We start from the raw sequence: 21,721 nt of genomic DNA, 5'->3' as shown, positions 1-21,721 counted from the left end.
TCCTTCAAGGGCACTTGAATAATACACTCACAATGCTGAAAAATATAACTTTGAAAAATCAGTTCTGATATTTTTTATTGTGACTGTTTATACATCATAATTATTAATATCACATTCCAGTGACACCTTCAATTTGAGTACAGTGGTGTTGTTATTTAGTACAAAATATTTACATACATGTTTATTCCTTTCTACCCAAAACGTGGCAAGCAGTCGTATCTTCCGAATTAAATGACTTTATAGAGAAGGAAGGGGCAAGAAGCAAGGGTGGGTTTCCACCTTGTTCTTCAAAATAGAGAAACTACATCAATGAGAAGATTGAACAAAGCTGGTGCAGTTCATTCAGCTGGGCCTAATGTCATGCTCTAAAACAAAAAGCAAAGAATTGAATCTAACAGAAGCAGGGAATTCTCTGCTTATATCAAGGGTACTCTGCGTTACTAGGTATATTTTGCTTACACGTCTAGTGCAAAAAATTTCGCAGAGCCATGAAATTGGGCCCTGGTCAGCTAAGCCACTCAAAAAAGAAAAACGCATTAAAAAGTTTTTGCTGTGTTAAGAACTTTCCTTTTTTTCTTTCTTCTTCTCAAATACAATGGTAAACCTGTGTACGGCCAGTACAAATTTGTTTGATAGGTGTAGGCAAATGTTGCTCATTATAGAAGATATAATGTTACGCATTTTGTTGCTTAAAAGCAGGTCACCTGGTGACCCGCTTTTAAGCAACAAAATGCGTAACACACCAGCTCAAACACAAGAAAATGGATTGTCCAACACTTACACACATACATTACGGCTGAATGAAATTAATACCATTAATTTCATGGCTTATCTTCACAACTTTGTTTTCATGCATGTAACTGAGATGGTTGTTCTATGCGAAAGCAGATTCCTTTCTGTTTTGGCCCTTTTGATTGTTTCAGCGATAATGCAGAGATACTGGATGGGGTAGGAAGTCCAATTCTGTTGAAGTTTCAAACATTTGAGATATAGTTAAACTGCACGACGAGTGGATAGTATGCACAAAATGTCTCAGCCAAAATGAACGGGCTGTGGTAAAACAATCTTGAAGAAAATAAAACAACAACAAAAATGCTCTTATACATTCTTCAATACCAATATTTGGTTGGGTGATAAAATTAATTAACTAAGCTTGCCTTAGTACACATTAATAATATTTTAAAAAGAAATAGCGAACATAATTATTCATTGTGATTGTGAAGTGGAAAATCCTTGAGAACTTCATTGCTGAATCTTTAAATGTGTGCAAACAAATAACTTCACAATGGCAGAAAAATCCATAGTAAGTTGTTTGAAGGAGTGTAAAATAACTTTTGTGATAACAATGAAAAATATATATCTATTTACAATCCTTTCAAAGAACAACAAAGCAGCCAAAAACCTTGATAAAGAACATCAGAGGTAAGGATAAGTTTTGTTTTGTTTTGTGAGTGTCTTTACAGGACTGGCGTGACTGGTGAAACCAGCATCGTTTAGTTTGAGTCTGAAAGCTTACTGATTATGAAGTTCATACTAAAACCATTTTGTTTTGTGAAGTATCTCCCTCTGAAATGAATTCATATTTTGAGTAAACTGTAACTCAAAACCTGAACAAAATGCAACAGCTGATTTCAGATGTGACAACCTAAACTAAGGACCTGTATTACTTGCTTAAAATTATGAATGGTTTGAAACCATGGACAATTCTAGGCAAGAAACACAAGTCCTTATTTTGAGTTGTCATACCAGGCCTTTGGCTTTCTCACTATTTTCGCCTGACCCATACAAAGGATTTTGCCCAAACTTTCACAGATTTGTTATTTCATGTATATATGGTTAATCACCCAAATCATGCACATTGTCTAAGGCCGTGTCCGAATTGGTGGCTATGGCTGCGGCTACGACCATTGCCAGGGGTGTTGCTAAGGGCATCCTATACTTCAATGCATGACGCGGCGATCCGGCCGTAGCCGTAGCTGTAGCCGCCAATTTGGATCCGGCCTTACACTGTGTCAGCTCTACCAATCCTGTATAATATCTTCAAAATAATTCCCCTGTGTAGAGATGCCATCTGAAAACAAGTTTCAAAGTACACTGGTGAGTGCAACTAACGTCTTTGAGGGGATATAAGTGTGAACTCAGCAGCACTTTATAAAAAATAACCACATGATTCTTAAAGTGAGTGTCAGGCAATAGCCCAAAATATGAGTGAAATATAACAACCCAAAATACACAGACCATGGTTCAATATTTTACAATGTTAAAATATATTATTATTTACAGACTAACAATAACAAATAGATAGAATAGAATAGCAGCCCATTAATCAGGAAGAAATATTTTCTCAAGCAGTTTACAAAAACAATCACAGAACGAAATGAAAGGTCTAAGATATGAAAAGAGCATTCAGCTTCAATTACTTGTTCATGTACTCATGAGTACCCAGCACTTGACTGACTCAATTGAATAGCTCAAGTACTTGAACGACTTCTAGGTACATTACCTTTGATGATACTAACGGAAATCTAGAACAAACATTTTGGCAATGGGCAATTTATTTGTAGCTCTAATGATTGTTGCAATGAAATGTTCATCCTTCGTCTGTGAGATTTAAAAAAAAAAAAAATGTGAGTGCCCTGAAATCAATCATTTAAGTTGACAGATTCTTCCCATCTGATCCTGCTTCTGCCACTACATGGGTATTCCACCTTAAGCATAGTTTGTTCAAACAGACATTAAATGTACATCTCAGTATTTACACATTGCAGCATAACAATGATACAAATATAAGTTAAAAACTAACCAGAGAGCGTATCAGAACCAATTGCAACATTATTTGTGTGAATGCAGTAAGGGCAACAGGATCAACCAACTCCCATATAATCTGCCTTTTCAGGTCATTTCTGAATACTGCACCTCTAAACATTTGAGAAAAATGCTGATAAATCACAATTAACCAAGTGAAGTGTTCTTCTGATCCTATGAGGATGGCCCAAGAAAACTGTTAAACAAGTGTTTGTTCATCAGTTAACCAGTGAAGAAATTTGAACCCTTCCTGGTTAAACACTCTGTTAAGGCACCCCTACAAATGTATGTTCCTAATCCTAATCCCCACCCTAACAGATCAGGAGGGATTATTGGAACACGGGGGTATCAGCCCAGGTAAAAATTCCAGTTGACCCCCTGGGGTCAACTGGTTCAACTGGATAGTAACCAAACTCGTCCATTTTCCATATTAACCAACTGGTTTGGCCTAGGTTTAACTGTGTTCAACTAGGTTTAAATTTTAAACCAGTTAGTTTCTATTCATTTTCCATATTAAACAAACTTTGTTTAACTAGTTTATCAACTGGTTTTCAAATAGTTCCAGTTAAACCCAGTTTAACTAGGTTCAACTGGAATTTTGACCTGGGAGAACATAGAGTAGTCACCTCCTTCCCTGATTGTAACATGGTGACTGAGTGTACTCATGCAACAGAGGTTATAATGGAACATATATATGTTGGCTGGCAACTTTTAAAAACCTTCAACAGTCTTACTTCGCTATCTAGGCACAAGAGTTGCTGTGCCCGAAAAAAACTCTTGCTTAGCAGTCACACATCACAAGTCAAAAACAAACTATCCACTCCATTGCTTGACACTTTTTCCCTGCTAATAGATGATAACCAAAGAAATTTGATTAACGTTTAAACAACATCTCTTACAAAGTGTGCTATAACAAACAAGCTGCAAACAGTAACACATAGAATGTTCTTAAACACAGCTATAACTCAACTTCAAGGAAAAGCTGACTTGCATGATAAGCATTTTGAAGAAAAAATGAGAGTTATATTTTGTTTGTATTGGCTTAATTATGTATGGCATTGTTTAAGTAATAAAGGGCAATTAGGAGTTTATGTTGAACGCCCAGGCAGATAAAAGGGAAGATTTTGTTGTTTCTACAAAGATAATAATAAAGTTGCACATCTACACTATAATGAGTACTACATATTATTGCATTGTGCGATCTTTAGAAGGATACAAAATACACAGTTGGACAACAATCGCTTCCATACAACTCATAATGAGTCGTTTAAGAGGCAATAGTAAATGATAAATACACAAAAGAAGATACTGTGTCGGTATATATACATGTACACACCTATTGTATAATTATGTGAGTATATAATTGATGTAGGCACGTCAGAATTGTCGCATTTGTATAATAATCCGTGATAAGTGAAAATCTTTGCATTATAAGTATAACATGATAGTTGAGTAGTATTTTGAATGTACTTTTTTTTATAGATCTATACGAGGTTATAGCAACACAATATCAGAGAGTAAGTTACAACTGGCCACAAATTGTAAATGCACACAAATTGAACTTATAACTGATTATAATACTACAGGAGAACAGTCAACCAAAACAACAACAATAATAATCAAAATCAACACAAAAACAACAGCTCCCTGAATGACATCCTTAAATAAAAACAACCCACAATTTAAAATCAATTGTTGAATAGAATGTTTCTATATTTCTCAAATCAATTCCCCGAATATTCCTTTTTATCCAGTTGAAATACCCAAAAGTATAAGTCAGGCATTTCGAATAGCAAGATATAGTTAATTCTGTACAGAACAAATTAATTATGCCATCTTATTCACAAGGCACAAGATCATTTTGTTTCTCATTTTTTTTTAGATACACATTTTTTTCTTAAAAGCATGATTTTCTAAACAAGCCTTTCGTCCGCATTAAAGAAAAAACAAAATGTACGCAATGTGCACATTCCCTTAAGTTACTTCGTCTTGTTTGTTTGGGGTTTTTTCTCCTACAATTTTGTTTTGTTTTAGGTTGTACACTCAAGTTGTAATTGTTGTAGTTTTTTTCCTGATTTACAATTCACAATCTTGTTTTTCTTGGGTACACAATTATCTCTCTAAGAAAGAATGATGTCGGCTTGGAAATGAGCCAGTTACAAAAAACTAATTTTTCAAAGCCCACACCTCTTCCTATTGAACCCCTGCAGATGGAACACACCTCCGCAAAATGCTTTCGTGTAAACGCATCATGCCAGGGGTCAATAAAGGAGAGAAAAAGAAACCTTGTACCGAGAACAATTCAAAATGGATAGATCTCCTGCAAAACCTCAACCTCTTAATCCAAAACCATAGATGAACATGTTTTAACAAACCTTGCAGTCTCAAAAGTCTACAAGTCATGACTATTGAAGTCTCTCACTTTCTCAGTGTGATACTTGTTACTTGATGACGATGATGATGGCAACATATCACTCATTGCTCACATCCTCAAGACACGGACCAATCATCTGAAGAGATAGGGAGAAACTGGATGGGTGACTTCTTTCTTGGTGACTCTAAAAGCAGAACCAGCACTGAAGTTATGCTGTAACAGCAGGAACTTTTCTTAAAGTTATTCCGTCGTTGCAGGAGATTCTGTGTCCCCCCCCCCCTCCATACGGAGAACTGTGTACAAACTACTTCTGATAGCGCCCTCCTTTGATACATCCTCCTTCAGCTCACGTTGATTTCCTATACGGGGGACAGAATCTCTGGCGGACAGTTTTCCCTGGACACCACAAAAACTTGAACCCATTTACCGAAGATCCAATCCCTTTAATAGACACAGCAGGTCTTTTGTTTGAGAAACCACTTGACTGTAAGAGCTCAGCAGAATCGAACAGCAGCATACCTCCGTGCAACACATAGAGATCTCCTCGAAAAACTAGGCCTCCATATATAAAAAAAAAAAACACTTGTAGGATGGCATAGATTTATAGCACGCAAAATTAGGTCCCTGCAGATAAAAAGTGTCTGTTTTCACATCTCTTCTGTTTTTTGTTTTCTTCAAATGTTTCGTTTGCTGGTAATATATAAAAAAAGGATCTCCTTGCGGTACTGTTTACAGGTTTCATAATATCGTATCAAAGACGTGCATGGACTTGGTGATAGTCTCGTCCTGAAAGAAACAAAGAGAGAAGAAAACAAATAAATCATTGCAAGAAATACTTCATTTTACAGGCATCAGATATTTGGTTCTTATAAAAAAGTAGGAGAACATATATATATTATATGGTATAGGGTTGACAACAACAACAAAATCCCCCAGGCCTGTATGTTTTGTTTTTGAAAGGGCAAGGGCACCAAGGCATTTTCTCCTTTGTAAAAAGGCACCCTATGAGAAAATTATTTTCTACTGGAGCATTTCAAGGGCACCAAGGCAATGACCAGGGGGCATGGAGGCAATATCATTTGTTGCCTCTGTGAAGTATCAACCCTGCACTTCCTCCTTGTCAGTTTACAACATTTACATGTGTTTTTTTAAGGGGAAAGTTACGACACCTACTCAAAAGTCAAAAATTGTGTACGGACGATTTCTTACCTACATTTCACGTCACACTTGGTGTACAGTAAGTTCAGGGCTCAATTATATAGAGCTGCTTCAGCACAAAAAGTAGCCAAGCAAAATATAACTTGCTTGTCAAATAAGATTACCAACCAAATTACCATTCCACACTAACCATTAATGAGTGGTATCCTGCTTCTTTTTGGTTAGCAGAAAAGTTCTAAGCAAAATGTAGTGCTCAAGCAGCTCAATGAAATTCGGCCCTGGTACTAATTTTTTTGAAAACAATTCTGCATTTTAAGTTTAATTAGTGGGGATTCTATTTCATCAATGTCAAAATAAAATATCAAAAATAGCAGGAAAGTCTGACATCATACTTACAGTTCTGCACGAGTCAATAAACTCATCTATTGTTACAACACCATCCTTGTTAAGATCCATTTTCTGGAAGAAAAAGAGCAAGCGTTCAGAAAACACTTCACTAAAAAACAGCTGGACTATTAGATCTATTTAACCTAGCTTCCCTGGGTCGACCCCGCAGTGCTCATCACTCAGGTGATCCCCTGACAAGAGTTAAACGAACGATCACACTAGCCCTCTCGTGGTAACGTCATGCACCTCGGGTCACCCCAAGTGACCCACTCCACAAGCAGGGCACTGGGGGATGACCCGGGTGAGCCCTGTCAAAGCTATTTGAATCTACCGGTGCAGACCGGGGTCGATCCAGGGAAGCTAAACAAACACACCCACAGTATAACCTGCAAGGTATGTGGGACTACGTTTTGAATTATGAGACCTAATCCTATGCATCCACATATAATATGTAATAATAGTGGCTTTGAAACAACGCACATCCGTCACTCAGTGACTCTCCTCGCGCTGTAACATCAGTATAACCCGCAAGGAATGTGGGACTCGTTTTGAAATATGAGACCTAATCCTACGTATCCCATATAATAAATAATAGCAGTGACTTCCATACAACGCGCATATCAGTCACTCAGTGACGCTCATGGCGCTGTAACTACAGTATTTCCTGTAAGGTTAGTGAGACTACGTTTTGAATTTATGAGATTTAATCCTATGTATCAAAGTATTTCAAGAGACTGGACCTACAGGTGTTTTTGCCGGACAATATTTCTGATGCATGGCTTGGGGGGGGGGGGGAGAGAGATCTGTATACCTGGAAGACTCTTTCAACATGTTCGCCTGGGGTGATATCCTCTGACGTAGGTTCTGAATACTTGCCCATCATGTCATATATCGATTGAATGATACTCAGCATCTCCTGTAACAATCAGTCAAGAAGAAGAGACAGGTTAATAAACTGGGTTTTTGTTGTTGTAGAGAGACTGCTAGTTTTTGTTTGGTAATGTTGTCTGGTCTTCAATTAACTAAAGCCTGCCCCAAAATGAGTTTGATTGGTGATTTTAACTGAAAAAATCTGATTGCATTTCGAGCTATGTCAGATGCAAAATGTCACTACAGGAGCTTACCCAAATATGCTGGGCCCAATTTCATAAAGCCTGTAAGCACAAAAACTTGCTTAGTGCAAACAAACTTTGCTTAGTGAAAACATGTGACCAGCCAATTCGAGAATACAGTTACAATTGCTGCGACTGGATATCGGTAATTTCTTGCTAAGCCGAGAAACTTGCCAAGCAGAATTTTCTGCTTAACAGCCTGGACTGGTACATCGGTCATTTCTTGCCTAGCCAAGAAATTTGCTGAGCAGAACTTTCTGCTAAACAGCTTAATTAAGCTGGGCCCCAGTCAGTGCTCCTTGCTCTATGGTCAGTGTAAAACACCATTGGCTGAGCCAAAAGGGTACCAAAAAAAGCAGATCGTTGCACGGTATGTGGATCTCAATGAATAGCCCCCTCTACTGGTGGAGTAACTCACTACAAGCTTTGTAAACCCACAGGTTAATTGCTTTCCATGGACGCTACCAAAGCATGAGCCATTAATTGTGCACTTAATGTGACCCTGTCTTACGACTAAATTGACCCAAATGCAACTCCGGGTAGCTCATCAGGTTTAGAGGACTGATCATCAGAGTTACCGAATATACTTTACACGATACAATCTGCAAAACCATTAGTCTCGTTCTTAAAAACCTTTACGTCATTGTCATTCCATTATATTCGACCCTCAACTCAATTACGATGGAAAGACTTTCTCCTTCTAGAATCACGATGCACTCATTTCATGCCGTTCCAGGGTGGTTTTTTTTGCCGTCAATGTTTTTTGGGTTTTTTTTCGCTCTCCATAAGATTACACTGAAGGACGTTTTGATACTGTTGTTAAGCGATCAATAAGGACACTGTTAATAGGAGGTTTTTATAGAATAAGTAGCAGAGGAAAGTAATGCAACTAGGGGGTGGGTCGTTGTGGGAGGGATTTTTTTCTGGACGGGAGAGGGGAAACCTTTGAGGGAAGTGCTGCTGATGAGTACCTCCTGCCAAGGTTCCCCTCTAAACCTGAAACCTCTTAGATGCTCAGGGACCAATTTCATGCCTTTGCTTCCTCCGAATTATGCACTTCTGATCATCATTTTTGCTTACATGGCAAGTGATGAGTTTCTGTGCTAGTTGTGTAAGCGAAGAATGCCTTAGTAATGTGGAGTATGCAAGCGGGAAGATCCCTGCTAACCTAAGAAAAGTGCTTGATGTAAGCAGGGAATTCCCTGTTTCCTTAATTGCTGATGAGAAGCAGAGCTATGAAATTGGGCCCAGATGGTTTACAGATTGTATATCATTGGAAATACAAAACTACAGGTTTGAATGTGGACTATTTCTGTCTTCCTTTGGTGCCTACTTCTTAAAACAAAATTTTAAGGCTCAAGAAGCTTTTGAGAAAATCATGATATCAGGAAAGTTTGTGGAAACCAGACGACTGTCCTACTTACTTCTCTCGTTATGTACCCATCCCCGTTGATGTCATACAAGTTGAAAGCCCAATTCAGTTTGTCATTCAATGAACCTCTTGATAGTACTGACAAACCTGTAACAAATTCCTGTATGGAGGAAAAACAAGAAAAGAAATATGAAGCTATTGGGTATTTACATTTACTTTTTTATCAAGTATTACTATAATTATTATTATCTATTTCTGGAAACAAATAAAGGATGCCATATAAGTGAACTTAATATCTGTAGCTAACAAGCCTGAGGAAACCTGTAAACAAGGGTGATACTAGGGTTAATCCCTTCTCTTCTGTGATAAGTGTTCTGGGTATGTTACTTCCACTGCCAATCCTAGTACACAGGACCTTCAGCTCAACATCCCGTCCGAAAGACAAAGCAATTACATGACCTGGGGTGGATTTCACAAAGGTGGTCCTAACTTAGGACTAGTCCTAGGCAATGCTAAGAGATAGGACTGGTCCTAAGTTAGGACCAGTAACTCATCCTAACTTAGGACTGGTCCTATCTCCTAGCATTGCCTATAGGACTAGTCCTAAGTTAGGACTACCTTTGTGAAATCCTCCCCAGGACTCAAAACCACACTCTCTGCTGATTTAAGAAACACCAAATATTGAGTCTGGTGCTTTTAAACGCTCAGCCACAACATGCTACAGGTTTGTTTCAAACACCATCTACATATTGTTTTTAATCTTGACAATTTCAATTATTTTATTTAGCAGGAACAATGGAACAGTAATTGCTGATGTGTAAGTCTGAATTGTTTTCTCTTCTTAGCTTTATAACTTGGGCCTAAAACAGTAGAGGGTAATGAACACAAACTGTATTCTATTTTTTAAAGCCTATCCTTGAACAACTTGCTAATACACCGACTCCCTCAGTTCTTTTCTTCAAGTTCTGTATGGAAAGCTCTTCATAGAATTAGGCGTAAATCCGAATCCAAAAGATAGACGCAGTGATCCTAATCGAAATTGATTCTTTGTACAATGTTTCCCCAAAGTATAGAATCTCTACTCTCTCGGCTATTACAAGTAACTCCCTCAATGGGCTACAACATTCAAACTCTAATTGGATATATATAGAGAGGATGGATGCGCGAGTCATTTTATGAGTAAACCACAAAGTATTGATGCAAGAATAGAATCTGACAGCGGAGGACAGACCAGAGGAGTACATCCAATTTCTGGGTCTATAAAGTAATGTGAGTTGCTATCAATTCATCTATTGCAGGCCCTGCAGCAATTCACAAGTTAATAGAGACAGAAAATAATTGTTCATTTTAGCTTTTTCGGAATTGGTGCCCGGGGTGTTAGACAACTTGTGCGTTCCAAAATTGAGCTTCAATTGCTTTATTAAAAGCAACGTATAGGCCTACCTTTGGTTTTTGGCAGCGTTCGATTGTTTCAAACCTATAAATTGTGGATTTACACCAAAAAACTAACAGGTGAAACTGGCTAATTTGTAATTGGAATTCACAATCTGAGAGATGACAGTTCTTTACCAAAATTTTCTGTTGCCATTCATCTTAAGAGTGATAACCACACAAATAACTTCCCTTTAAGTATGTTAATATGTTTCAACATTCTGAGGATTGTTTGGAACACTTTTTTAAAATAAAGGGCAGTATACCCGCTAACATACAACAAATTAAATTGCAAACATGGATTTAAGCAAACCCTTCAAAGCCGTCCAATTTCATGAAAATATCCCAACTTGGTTTAGAAATACGGTCAGACTCAATTCTCTCACCTCCAAAGTAATAAAAAATTAACTCATTCTGAATTTGATGTTCATAATTAATGGAGTTCCAGTTGACCCAGAAATAGTTTCAGTAGTCCCTCTGCTAAATTGAGCCAGAGAGAAGGTAGAGCGCCCGGTGCCCGCAGCTAGAAATTGTACGTGATCTGCATAAGGGAAGCACATACTTTTAAGAAACCTCTTGCCTTGGGATGCAATCAAGAGAAATATTAAAGCGCCGGCGGAGAGAGAGTAAACGACCTTACTGGGAAGGATCCTCTCAATTTGTATGTCTTTCAATGATTTTTAATTTGTTTAATTTTTTTATAATAATAATATATTGAGTTGAACTAAATTGAAACTGTCATCTCTACATCGTGATAAAATGTAGAAGGGATCCCATTGCTTGTTGAAGTAGTTTTTAGTTTTTTGTTTTATTCTGAGGAAGAGACAAGTTCATTAAGCCTTTCAAAAAGTATTTCATTTACAGCCCTCTAGCATCCTGGATGGAGCCTTTCTTAAGACACACCTGTGGGGCAAAAAGGTGGCCATGTTTCGATGAAACAGCATGTACTTCTTTCTGGAGTTTTTATACAACTTTTCACCCTTTCTTGTCTAGTGCAAGCAATAGACCATTCAAGCATTACATATAATATCCACATTTTGAAGATTGGGCCACCATATGCATAACTTTGATGTATAAAGAAAACAAATTACCCAGTTTTACCATGTCCATTTTCAAAATGATTCTGGTGTTTTTCTTCTTCTGATTGTGAGTGCAGAAATATTGAACTGAATTGAATAGGACTTGCACAGTCTGAAGCATTCACACAAACTTCCTGAAAGATGGTAGCATTTCTGACAGATATACTTTTTAAGGAATAGCATTTCAAACTTGCCATGGTAGATAAGATACGTCTTTAGGAGACTGTAGCCCCGAGTCTAGTTTATGTTTCCCACAGAAGGTAGCATTTCTGACAGAATTACTTTTTAAAGAATAGCATTTGAAACTTGGCATGGAAGATACGATAAGTCTTTAAGAGACTGTAGCCCCTAAACCATGGTTTATCACATTTCATGGACAACACCAATTAGGTTTTTAAGAAGGATGTAGGTCAGAGTCTAGTTGGTATTTCCCGAGGGTGTCTCCATGGTTTTGAATGTAACATTGGCAACATCAATCAGATAAGTATCTAAGAGACAGTCCCAGAATCTAGTTAACATTTTCCAAGGGTAGATCCGTTGCTTTTCAAATTGCATGATTTAAAAGGCTGCTTGCAGCCCTGAATCTAGCTTATTTTTTCCAAGTGTAGATCCAGGGCTACACTTAACATTGACAACATCTGTTAGATAAATCTAATAGATTGTAGGTCATAAACTAGTTCATGTTTATTCAAGGGAAGAGTGGTAGCAGGCCTTGAATTAACCCACAGTACCCACAGCAATAAGCCATTTGCGTGTTAAATTTGAATATTGTCTGGTACAATGACGTACTTCATCACAAGTTACCACCTAAATTTGAGTTCTTCAGACTATTGCGATAGTTGCTAGTTTGTCACTTGATTCGGGGCAAGCTTTTGCTTAGTTTAGTAAGAGCAGAGAACGAAACTCAAGACCTGTCATAGCAAATGACATTACATTTGCTACATCAATTAGATGAGTTTCTTTTTTAATGAAATTCTATAATTTTTCAAATTGGAAATTCGTTTTTCTCAACAATTTTTTTATGAAGGTGATTCAATGATATCAAAAGCAATAAAAGTCACAAAAACGTTCTGAACAAAAACGTTCTGAACAAAAACATTTTCTTAAAGTTCGAGTGGTCGATGAAACGCAAGTAACCACATTATTTACCCATAAATGGATGTTGTACAATCCCTTTACTCATGGTTGAGAAGTGCACACAGAGCCTTAATACATTGCTCAGGGTTTCAGGATAGCTTTACTGTAATTGGATTGCCAGGATTTCATTCCCCTCAATATAAAGAGATGAGAACTTCTTGGAGGCGTTCTTGTTTCTGCCACTTCGGTTGGTTAATCTTAAGCCATTGGATATAATGCTGGTGAAACAGTGCGAGAAACATTGTGAAAAAAGGCTCCCTCTGAAGTGACATAGTTTTCGAGAAAGAAGTAATTTTCCACGAATTTGATTTCGAGACCTCACAATTAGTTTTGGAGGTCTTGAAATCAAGCGTCTGAAAGCACACAGCTTCGTGTGACAAGGGTGTTTTTTCTTTCATAGTTATCTCGCGACTTTGACGACCAATTGAGCTCAAATTTTCACAGATCTGTTATTTCATGCATATGTTTGGATACACCAAGTGAGAAGACTGGTCTTTGACAATTACCATTAGTGTCTTTTTTATAACAGGATACTATGCTTATAAAACTGCCTTGCCAGCTATTTTCATAGCTTGCTATTATAATTTCATCTCACAGTCAGTAGCACTTCTTACAGAAACATTTCCCAACATGATCGGTTCTTTGACTCAAAAGGTTATTACAGAACCAAGCGTACAGTTTCGTGTGATCCAAATCTTGTTATGAACCAGATAAACCTGGTCTCTTTCCACTCTCCTGTGATTATGAAGCCAGTTATATGTCATAACTAACTTAACAACTTACCGTCACATAAATGTTTTACACGCTATAAAGTCTATTGTGCGGAGGTGTTCGTCAAAGAAGTAGATTTAACCCCAGTAGAGTGCCAGGCCGATTAAAGAGGCCCACATTTGGACTGAGTTATGGCAGGGCCATTTACATCTGGCCTCTTAACACATTTCTATTGGTTAGAACACACCAACATTACCTTAAAAAGGCCTTTGTGAACACTGAATGTGTGAATAAAATAAGGTTTTAGAAAAAACTAAATATAATAAGTGATTATAGTACACTTTTACAGGGAGATCAAAGCACTGAACAAGAGTAGAAAAAATAACTATGGTGTAGTAAATAAGAAGTGTTTAGGACGCTTCCTAAAAATGGAGATAGATAGGGGAGTCTTTGTTCCTACGAAGTGTGCGGACTGTGTCAAGAAAAGGAGTAATTTACAGGTAAAAAAAAATACATGGTATTATATAAAAACACACAGGGCAATGCAAGGGTTAAGGAGGGGCGTTGAGTAGAAGGGGGATGCATATAGAGGTAGATTATGGAGGGTTCTAGAATTATTTCTTTTTACCTCAAAGGTTATCGAGCCATTGTGATCTGTGTCAAACGAATTGAAGACAAAATGAGCATAGTGGCTGGAATCTGCAGGAAAACAAAAACAAAGTGCAATCAGGAAAATTAGATTAAAAAAAAAAAAAAAAAAAAATCCCATCTCTCCTTCTGTTGTGTTATTTGTTGAATCAACATTTGTTATGACACGAGTGAGTAAATAAATACATTCTATATAATAATATGGTTTGGAGGCATGAGTCAAGGGTAGCTTTAACAAATAATACACCATGAAACGGCACAAGAACAAGCAGGCAATGTCTTCATATGGATGGTTTCAATTGCTGTTTATACTGTGGATATGTAAGGCCCTTCCATCATTATGTTCGTGACAAAACAGCCCAACTTGAAGATCATGGTGTTTTTTTTATGTGAGATCAATACTTAGTAAATGAGGGAGCTTTTCCTATTTTACCATTTGACAGTCATAGGCCCTACTATGTACGAATGTGAATAGTACAGGTCTTATCTCTGCCTACTTTTACACTTTCATCCCGTTTTTATGGCAATTGAGCTTTTCTCTGAGCCTGACTCATACGAGCGGCGACGTGACAACTTGGGCCAACTGAGTGAGTGAGTGGCTTATCTCTTTACTTACTTTACTCAAACTTTTCTTTTGAGTTGGCTGTTTACCCATGGAAGGGGTGAGTAGTCAGTGAAGTCTACACTTGTGTTATTTTAGAGTTAGGAACATACAAATCTAAACCCGCATCAGATACAATAACAATGTCTTCACAGTCGGAGGAACTCAAATTAGAGCCTTCATTAATGATCAAGCAAGTCATATTGTATGAAGAGAAATCGAAAGGTCTTGTTAAAAATTTAACTCACTAATGCCTTTTTCATCAACTAATACAAAGATATATCAAATTTTTGCTTTTATCTTGATTTGAAGGGAAGAGAACTCAGAGATGTGGATTTCAACCTTCCAACGTAAGTCAATTAACTGAAATGAGCTGAAAGAGCCTAAGGATTTTTTTCATTTAATCCGAGTTAGAATTGATTTATCAAAATAGGTTTCCGCCATATGAACTTCAATATCATGACAGTCCAAAAAGAAGTACCATCTTCTGAAAATGGTTTTGTTCAGAAAAAAGGGTATTTTTGTGACTTATGAACATTTGTCTCAGGGTAAAAAAACATATACAAATTTTCGAACTCCTCATGTGAAAGTATCCTGGCCCTAGAAATGTTTAGCAGGAATGGAAATCTACATTATTTATGTTAGCAACTCAGAGACATCTATCACAGTCATGAGGTCATGAAAAATAAAAAACCAAACGTCACAAAGATGTAGAAACATAAAGTAGTGACAACACAAGATGAATCATTCATGGTCAACAAGTCTTCAATACTGCATTGTACAAGGTACAAGTGCTCATGAATGTACATTTAACACTATACATGTTGATGAGAAAAACAAAAAAGTGGAATTTGAAGCATTGCATGGTGAGATATCAATGTATGCTTAATCCTATGTATTGTTATAAGTTGCATCCCTCGGACATCATTGAGTTTGCATAGAGTCTATTCTGTGTTAGTTGAATATCGTACCTCTCACTTTACTTGTTAATGTTCATGTTTAGTCCATTTGTGTTTGTGTTTGTGTTTGTATGGGCATGCTTCCATAAGCTTTGGCTTTTCTGGTTATGCCCCCATTTCCAATTCTCCTTGACTCTTTTCTTTGTTATTGTTACTTTGATTATCTGTTGGAATGGAAACAAATGTCTTGAAGCAAAATGAACAAATATTCAGTTTGCTGGAACACCTTTGCCCCTGGTCTTGGTCTTGGTGCCCTTCAAAAGTTTCCCATTGACTTTAAGGTTTTCCAGTGGAAGTGCCCTTTGCGAAATGAAAATGACCTTGCCCTTTCAACATGTTCAAAGATGAAATTCCAAGCCTGCCATATGTATAAATCTACTTAAGATTATGTTCTTTAGAGACCATGTCTTGCTATATATTATATTACCGGGGAGTAGATTTGGGGGAATTCAGAAGATTTTCTACAAGAAGATTTTCAGAACTTGGGAGTTTTCTCTACTACCACAGAAAAGATTCTCGAAATTAGGGAGACTTCCATTTACCGCAGAGAAGATTTTCAGAATTCGGGTCATTTCTCTTCTACCGCAGAGAAGATTTTCGGAGTTCGGGTCACTTCTCTTCTACCGCAGAGAAGTTTTTTGGAACTCAGGAGACTTTAATAGCCCAAATCGGCTTGTATGTTTTAAAGAATCTTCAACTCCATCACTCCATCAGTAAGTGACGATTCGGAGGCTTAAGCTGAATTAATCTCATGCAAGGTCTTCGCGCAAGAGCTTGATCCGAAATCAGCAGTTGTGTATTGCTGAGGGATTATGTTTTTTCAGATGCTGTAGTTGAACTGTCTATTCTTAAGATTATGGAGTGATGCAGCAGTGTATAGTAGGTGCAGAATATAACTCAAGAGTTTCACCATATGCGGGCACTCCTGCAGTCAAGTTTGCTTTGAGTGTGACACTAAACATAGTTACTTCTCTTTAGCCTGGAGTATACTCGAATAAAATTCCTGAGGTGACGCTGTCAGTGTTTGATTGAACATGTTACACTTTGCGCACATTGTGACAGCTCCAGTTGCAGCCATGAGAGCTGAGGTGCTTCTAAATGATAGATCTTTATCTGTGATTTCTTCATAATATTCATCAGAATTGTATTCACACACACTCAAAAGATCACAGTGGAACACTGACTGCTTAATAGTGAATAATAATTTTTTGTTTTGCCTTTTCATCGATGTGTGTTAACATTGCATATGTAATTCATATTTAAGATCTGCTAAATAGTGTGTTCCTACTTTTAAAGTGCAAATCTGAGCTGTGCATTTCAACTGTTGGATTCTTACAACGGCGTAAGTTCCGTCAAATATTTTAACCATAAATTTCTGGGCTCCACCCAGGAATACACGTAGTCTGGTAAACGTAAACTGCTCACCAGCAAGCATGTGATGATGGTGGGATATTTTGTGTGTCATGCCCTTTGTATGTAAACTTATTTCTGCCCCTTTCGTTTGAACTGTTGTTTGTTGTTGTTTCGTGAGCGAGTACACATTTATCAATGTCTGTTTTAATGCCAGTTTGACTCATCATAAGTGTCCCCAGTTTGATTAATAATGGGTGGTGTAACAACGCACAAAAAAGAACCCTGTGCACTTATTGTAAAGAGAAGGGGCTCACCCCAGTGTTCCTGGTTTGATTGGCTGCATACTGTGCCACAGCAACTTGTAAACCCACTACATAGTGCTATGTAAATGAGTAGGTCTCATATTTCAAACGTAGTCCCACATACCTCAAGAGCCTTGAGCGTCACAGAGTGAGGGATAATGCGCGCTACTTTTTGTTAAAGCATTTTTACTGTTTGGGAAGTCCTGTTAGGGTCTTGTGCTTTCATTTTTGGGGGATTGTCGTATTTCCTTGTTTTTACCAGTTTTAAGTCATTGTCTAAATATTTTGTTATGTCTAGGGTATATTTTATGGAATTATTATTATTATTATTATTATTATTATTATTATTATTATTATTATTATTATTATTATTATTATTATTATTATTATTATTATTATTATTATTATTATTATTATTATTATTATTATTATTATTATTATTATTATTATTATTATTATTATTATTATTATTATTATTATTATTATTATTATTATTATTATTATTATTATTATTATTATTATTATTATTATTATTATTATTATTATTATTACGAGGGAAATGGTGGTATTACAAGAAGTGTTTTGCTATATGGTATTACACAATGAGGTCCTTTGATGAATGGCTTGGTGGAGATCGTGCAGATTCAGGCACTTCATCAGGCATCGACTGAGACCTGTAGACCTGTTTCATAGAACTGTCTGTTTTAAAGGCACTGTGGACACCTTTGGTAATTACTCTAAATAATTGTTAGCATACAAACTTACTTGGTAATGAGCAATGGAGAGATGTTGATGGTATAAAACATTGTGAGAAATGGCTCCCTCTGAAGTAATGTACTTTTTGATAAAGAAGGTAATTTCTCACTGAAATATTAAAAGACTTCAGGCCTGAAGCCTTTTATTAGGCATCTGAAAGCACACCAATCTGTGCAACAAGGGTGCTTTTTTTTCTTCATTATTCTCTTGCAACTTCGATGACCAAGTGAGTCAAAACTTTCACAGATTTCTTATTTTATGCATTATATATGTTATGACACACCAAGTGAGAATACTGGTCTTTGACAAATACCAAAAATCCACTGTCTATAATTGCGCATTTTGTTTAGCACAAGAAACAAACAAGGCACCAGCCAAAATGATCATACGTGTATATAGCATTTGTAACTGGTTCCTTGATAGTATTGCGCTTAGTGAATATTGCCCGGTTAGCAGATCTATGAAACAGAGTCTAGGGAGTGGCAAGCAGGAAGAGGGAGGATGAGCCCTTGATGAAGCTGGCCATACATCCCCCCTTCTCCACAGATGCTACCCGGGACAGGCTCCGGAATGCAATGTATCACATCATGATGATCACATTATCAACATCGTACATACTTTTGGGTTCTTTTGATCTGCCGTAAATAGGATGTCCGGTGTCTGAAAGCAGTAAGGTAGTGGATAGATCAGGGAAAAGATATTAGAGGTCCACAAAACAAGACAATGAACATACAATGTTTGTCAACATGTCAATGATGATTGAATGACAGTAAACAACAGTCAGAAGTAGACAGTATAAAGAAAAGTGCCTCCACCATGATGGAAAGAATCCAACTCCAACGGACCGTTCCAGGTTTCCACTAAGCTCCGCCCACCGCGCACGTGAGCAAGACATGTGTACAAGCACTCCCAATTACACTCTGCCTGATTCTGCCGCGCGTGCCAAATATACGCGCACGCATGACCGAGTTTGTCCGACCACAATCATTGCTGTGATTGGTCAAATGGGTGAACGCGCACAGTTTGATTGACAGGCCGGATCGGTCCATAGGCCATTTGCGAGTGAGATTTGAAAATGTCTGGTACAATGATTTGAAATTTTAATTCCTCAGACTGAACAAGATGCTATTGCTTTATGTCACTTGGTTTGGGGCAAGCTTTTGTGTAGCAACCTCGATCTCAAGATGAGCGAACCCTGGTCCCATTATGCCACACACATTTATTCAGAACTGTGAATGAGAGCTCTACAATATCTATGCAAAAGCTTGTATTGCCCAAAAAAATTTGACACAGCAACTGTCTCTTAAGTTGAGGAACACAATTCTGTGGTAACTTGTGACTAAGCAAGTCATTGCACCAGCAGACATGATATTTGTTTCTTGGGGAGAAAAAAGGAGTAAAATTTTAGCAAGCATAAGGGCTGACCTAAACAACACATGGTGAAGACTGTACAAGGCTTTTTCAGGGCTATAAGTAACAGTCTTTGAAATTTTTCCCAATGGCAAAAAAAAATCTACAACCAGACATAAGTTTAAAGAATATCTCGCTTGACCTGAAGTTATTCAAATCCAACTCGCAGATGGCATATTTCATAACAATTGTTTTAGCATCAAGGAAATTTGAGGTGACTGGTTACTATCATGCGCATTGCCTCTGTGTTAGTTCACTTCCCTCTGTTGCAAAGCAAATGAACATCAAAGTACGATTTGAAAATCTCTCTATGAGTTATGGTGGTTCTAAATAGAACCAATGATCTGAAGAAGTATGAAACTTGTCCCACTTTATAGGATTAAAGATGAATCGTCACAGTCTTCCAAGAAAATTTAAAAGGTTTATTCCATTAAGTGGTGTTTGAAGGTTTGCATGGTGTGAATAATAATTAAAAAACTTCAATAAAAGGAAACTTGCAGGGACAACCGCATATTTTAATTTAAAAATTTCTTTTGAGAGAGTGTTAACTCTGAAAAGAGCCGGTTTGTTCTCGAAATTTTAATTCGAATACTTTCTCCAGAAGACGAGCTTAGAGAGTACAATGTCTAGTGTTCGAAAACATCAAGACCAAACCAACCGACTCTTTTCAGAGCCAACACTCCCTCGAAAGAGATTTAACACATGGTTGTACCCGCAAGTCTACTATCATTTATAGTTTTTCTTTTGTTATTCAATTATATAGGATGGGTTGTATAAGGAAATATTAATAATAGGGTCAGCACTTTGTTGCTAAGCAACAAATAAGCAACAATAACCCATTTTACCCCAAAAAGATACTTTTCTGAAGTAAATTTCTTTTTGTTCCCTTGAATAAACAAAAAAGGCCAAAACATCTTTATACTTTGATTTCAAAGATATTATATCGCAGGTTGGCAAAAAATTCAGGCCTTGAACTTAATACTGATAAAAGACGCAATTGTCATCAGGTACTAGACTCCATTTCCATAAAGCTCGTAACTGCAAGAATTTCCTGAGTATGGCGAACACATAACAATCAAGGAATTCTGAGATGTGGAAGGCGTGAGGGAAATAAATCTCGAAAGCCTGCCTCATCTACTTTCTCTTTGCTTTTGCCAAATACACCTTTTCAAGCTGTCTGCACACGACTCAAATTTTTGTTTTTGCAAGACATTTAGCGAGGAAAACTCGCCTTGCTCTTTCAGAAAATATAGTTCAAGGCCGAGGAACTTGTCTCTTGTAAATAAAAATAACTGGATTACCTCCTTGAGGAAAAAACTGGGAATAAATCTCTTTGAATGTTTCTTCATTGACGAGACCCGATGGACACTCCTGTGAATAATAAGAAAGAGAGAGAGAGAGAGAAGAAAAACATGTTGAAAACAAAGCCATGTTTATACAGTACAATATATTCACAAGTTTGAAAAAAGTTTTAAGAAGAATACAAAAATGTGAAAATATTTAGCAAATTGCTGAGGACTACAGCTGGGTGTATGAACAACCTCCAGTGAGGGTGGCACACACATACAAACTCTTAAAGGGGAAGCATTAATTGCAAAGAATGGCTTTGTGGTATATTTTTTCACCCTTACAAATATTCCTGACCCAATCTCATGGCTCTGCCCACGGCAGATTTTTTGCTCACGGTAAGCCGAGCCAAGGAATTGGGCCCTAGTTATTCTCAACCAATATTTTGTTCTCTCTGATTCTTGGTAGGGCATTGACATTCCTATTCAACACAGTTATATTGATCCTGTCCATTTCTCTCCAAGCAAAGTAAAAAGACAGAGTAAGAAACAAGAAGCACTTTGGTCTCCACATCATAGCGGTAACTTTGGATATTTAGCAAGTCTTCCTTCAAGCTACATTCCTGTGACGTATTACGTAGTGACCTATATCCGAGGGGTCAAACAGGACGGGTAGACCTATCCTAAGGGGTGCGTTGCAGGCTTGAAGGGTGCACAACATAAATATAATACGGGAAATGTGACATTTACGATTACAAAACTCTACTCTGAAGAACATCGATGGTGTGTATATGGTGCTTGTCATGCTTTGAAGTAGATTTTTTTTTTCTTTTTCAGAAG

At 37.3% G+C, this 21,721-nt stretch overlaps 1 protein-coding gene across 2 annotated transcripts in view; it reads right to left on the bottom strand.

Moving 5' to 3' along the window:
• Window positions 1-43: 43 nt before the first annotated feature.
• The window catches only part of LOC139941155 (uncharacterized), a 168,808-nt gene continuing 147,130 nt past the window's right edge, over window positions 44-21,721 (bottom strand). Inside the window, exons 3-9 of one of the 2 annotated variants that reach the window (XM_071937608.1) lie at window positions 20,897-20,966; window positions 18,804-18,845; window positions 14,195-14,265; window positions 9,261-9,368; window positions 7,536-7,640; window positions 6,734-6,796; window positions 44-5,965 (exon numbers count right to left, since the gene is read on the bottom strand). In XM_071937608.1, coding sequence (XP_071793709.1) covers window positions 5,918-5,965; window positions 6,734-6,796; window positions 7,536-7,640; window positions 9,261-9,368; window positions 14,195-14,265; window positions 18,804-18,845; window positions 20,897-20,966 — 507 coding nt within the window. In that variant the 3' untranslated portion in view covers window positions 44-5,917. The remainder of the gene's footprint in view (window positions 5,966-6,733; window positions 6,797-7,535; window positions 7,641-9,260; window positions 9,369-14,194; window positions 14,266-18,803; window positions 18,846-20,896; window positions 20,967-21,721) is intronic. The other variant, XM_071937609.1, reaches the window with a different exon arrangement.

This window comes from Asterias amurensis, chromosome 8 (genome assembly GCF_032118995.1).
Source record: "Asterias amurensis chromosome 8, ASM3211899v1".
NCBI classification, from domain to species: Eukaryota; Metazoa; Echinodermata; class Asteroidea; order Forcipulatida; family Asteriidae; genus Asterias; species Asterias amurensis.
The sequence above is the reverse complement of the archived record's forward strand: the minus strand, read 5'-3'. Positions and strand labels throughout refer to the sequence as shown.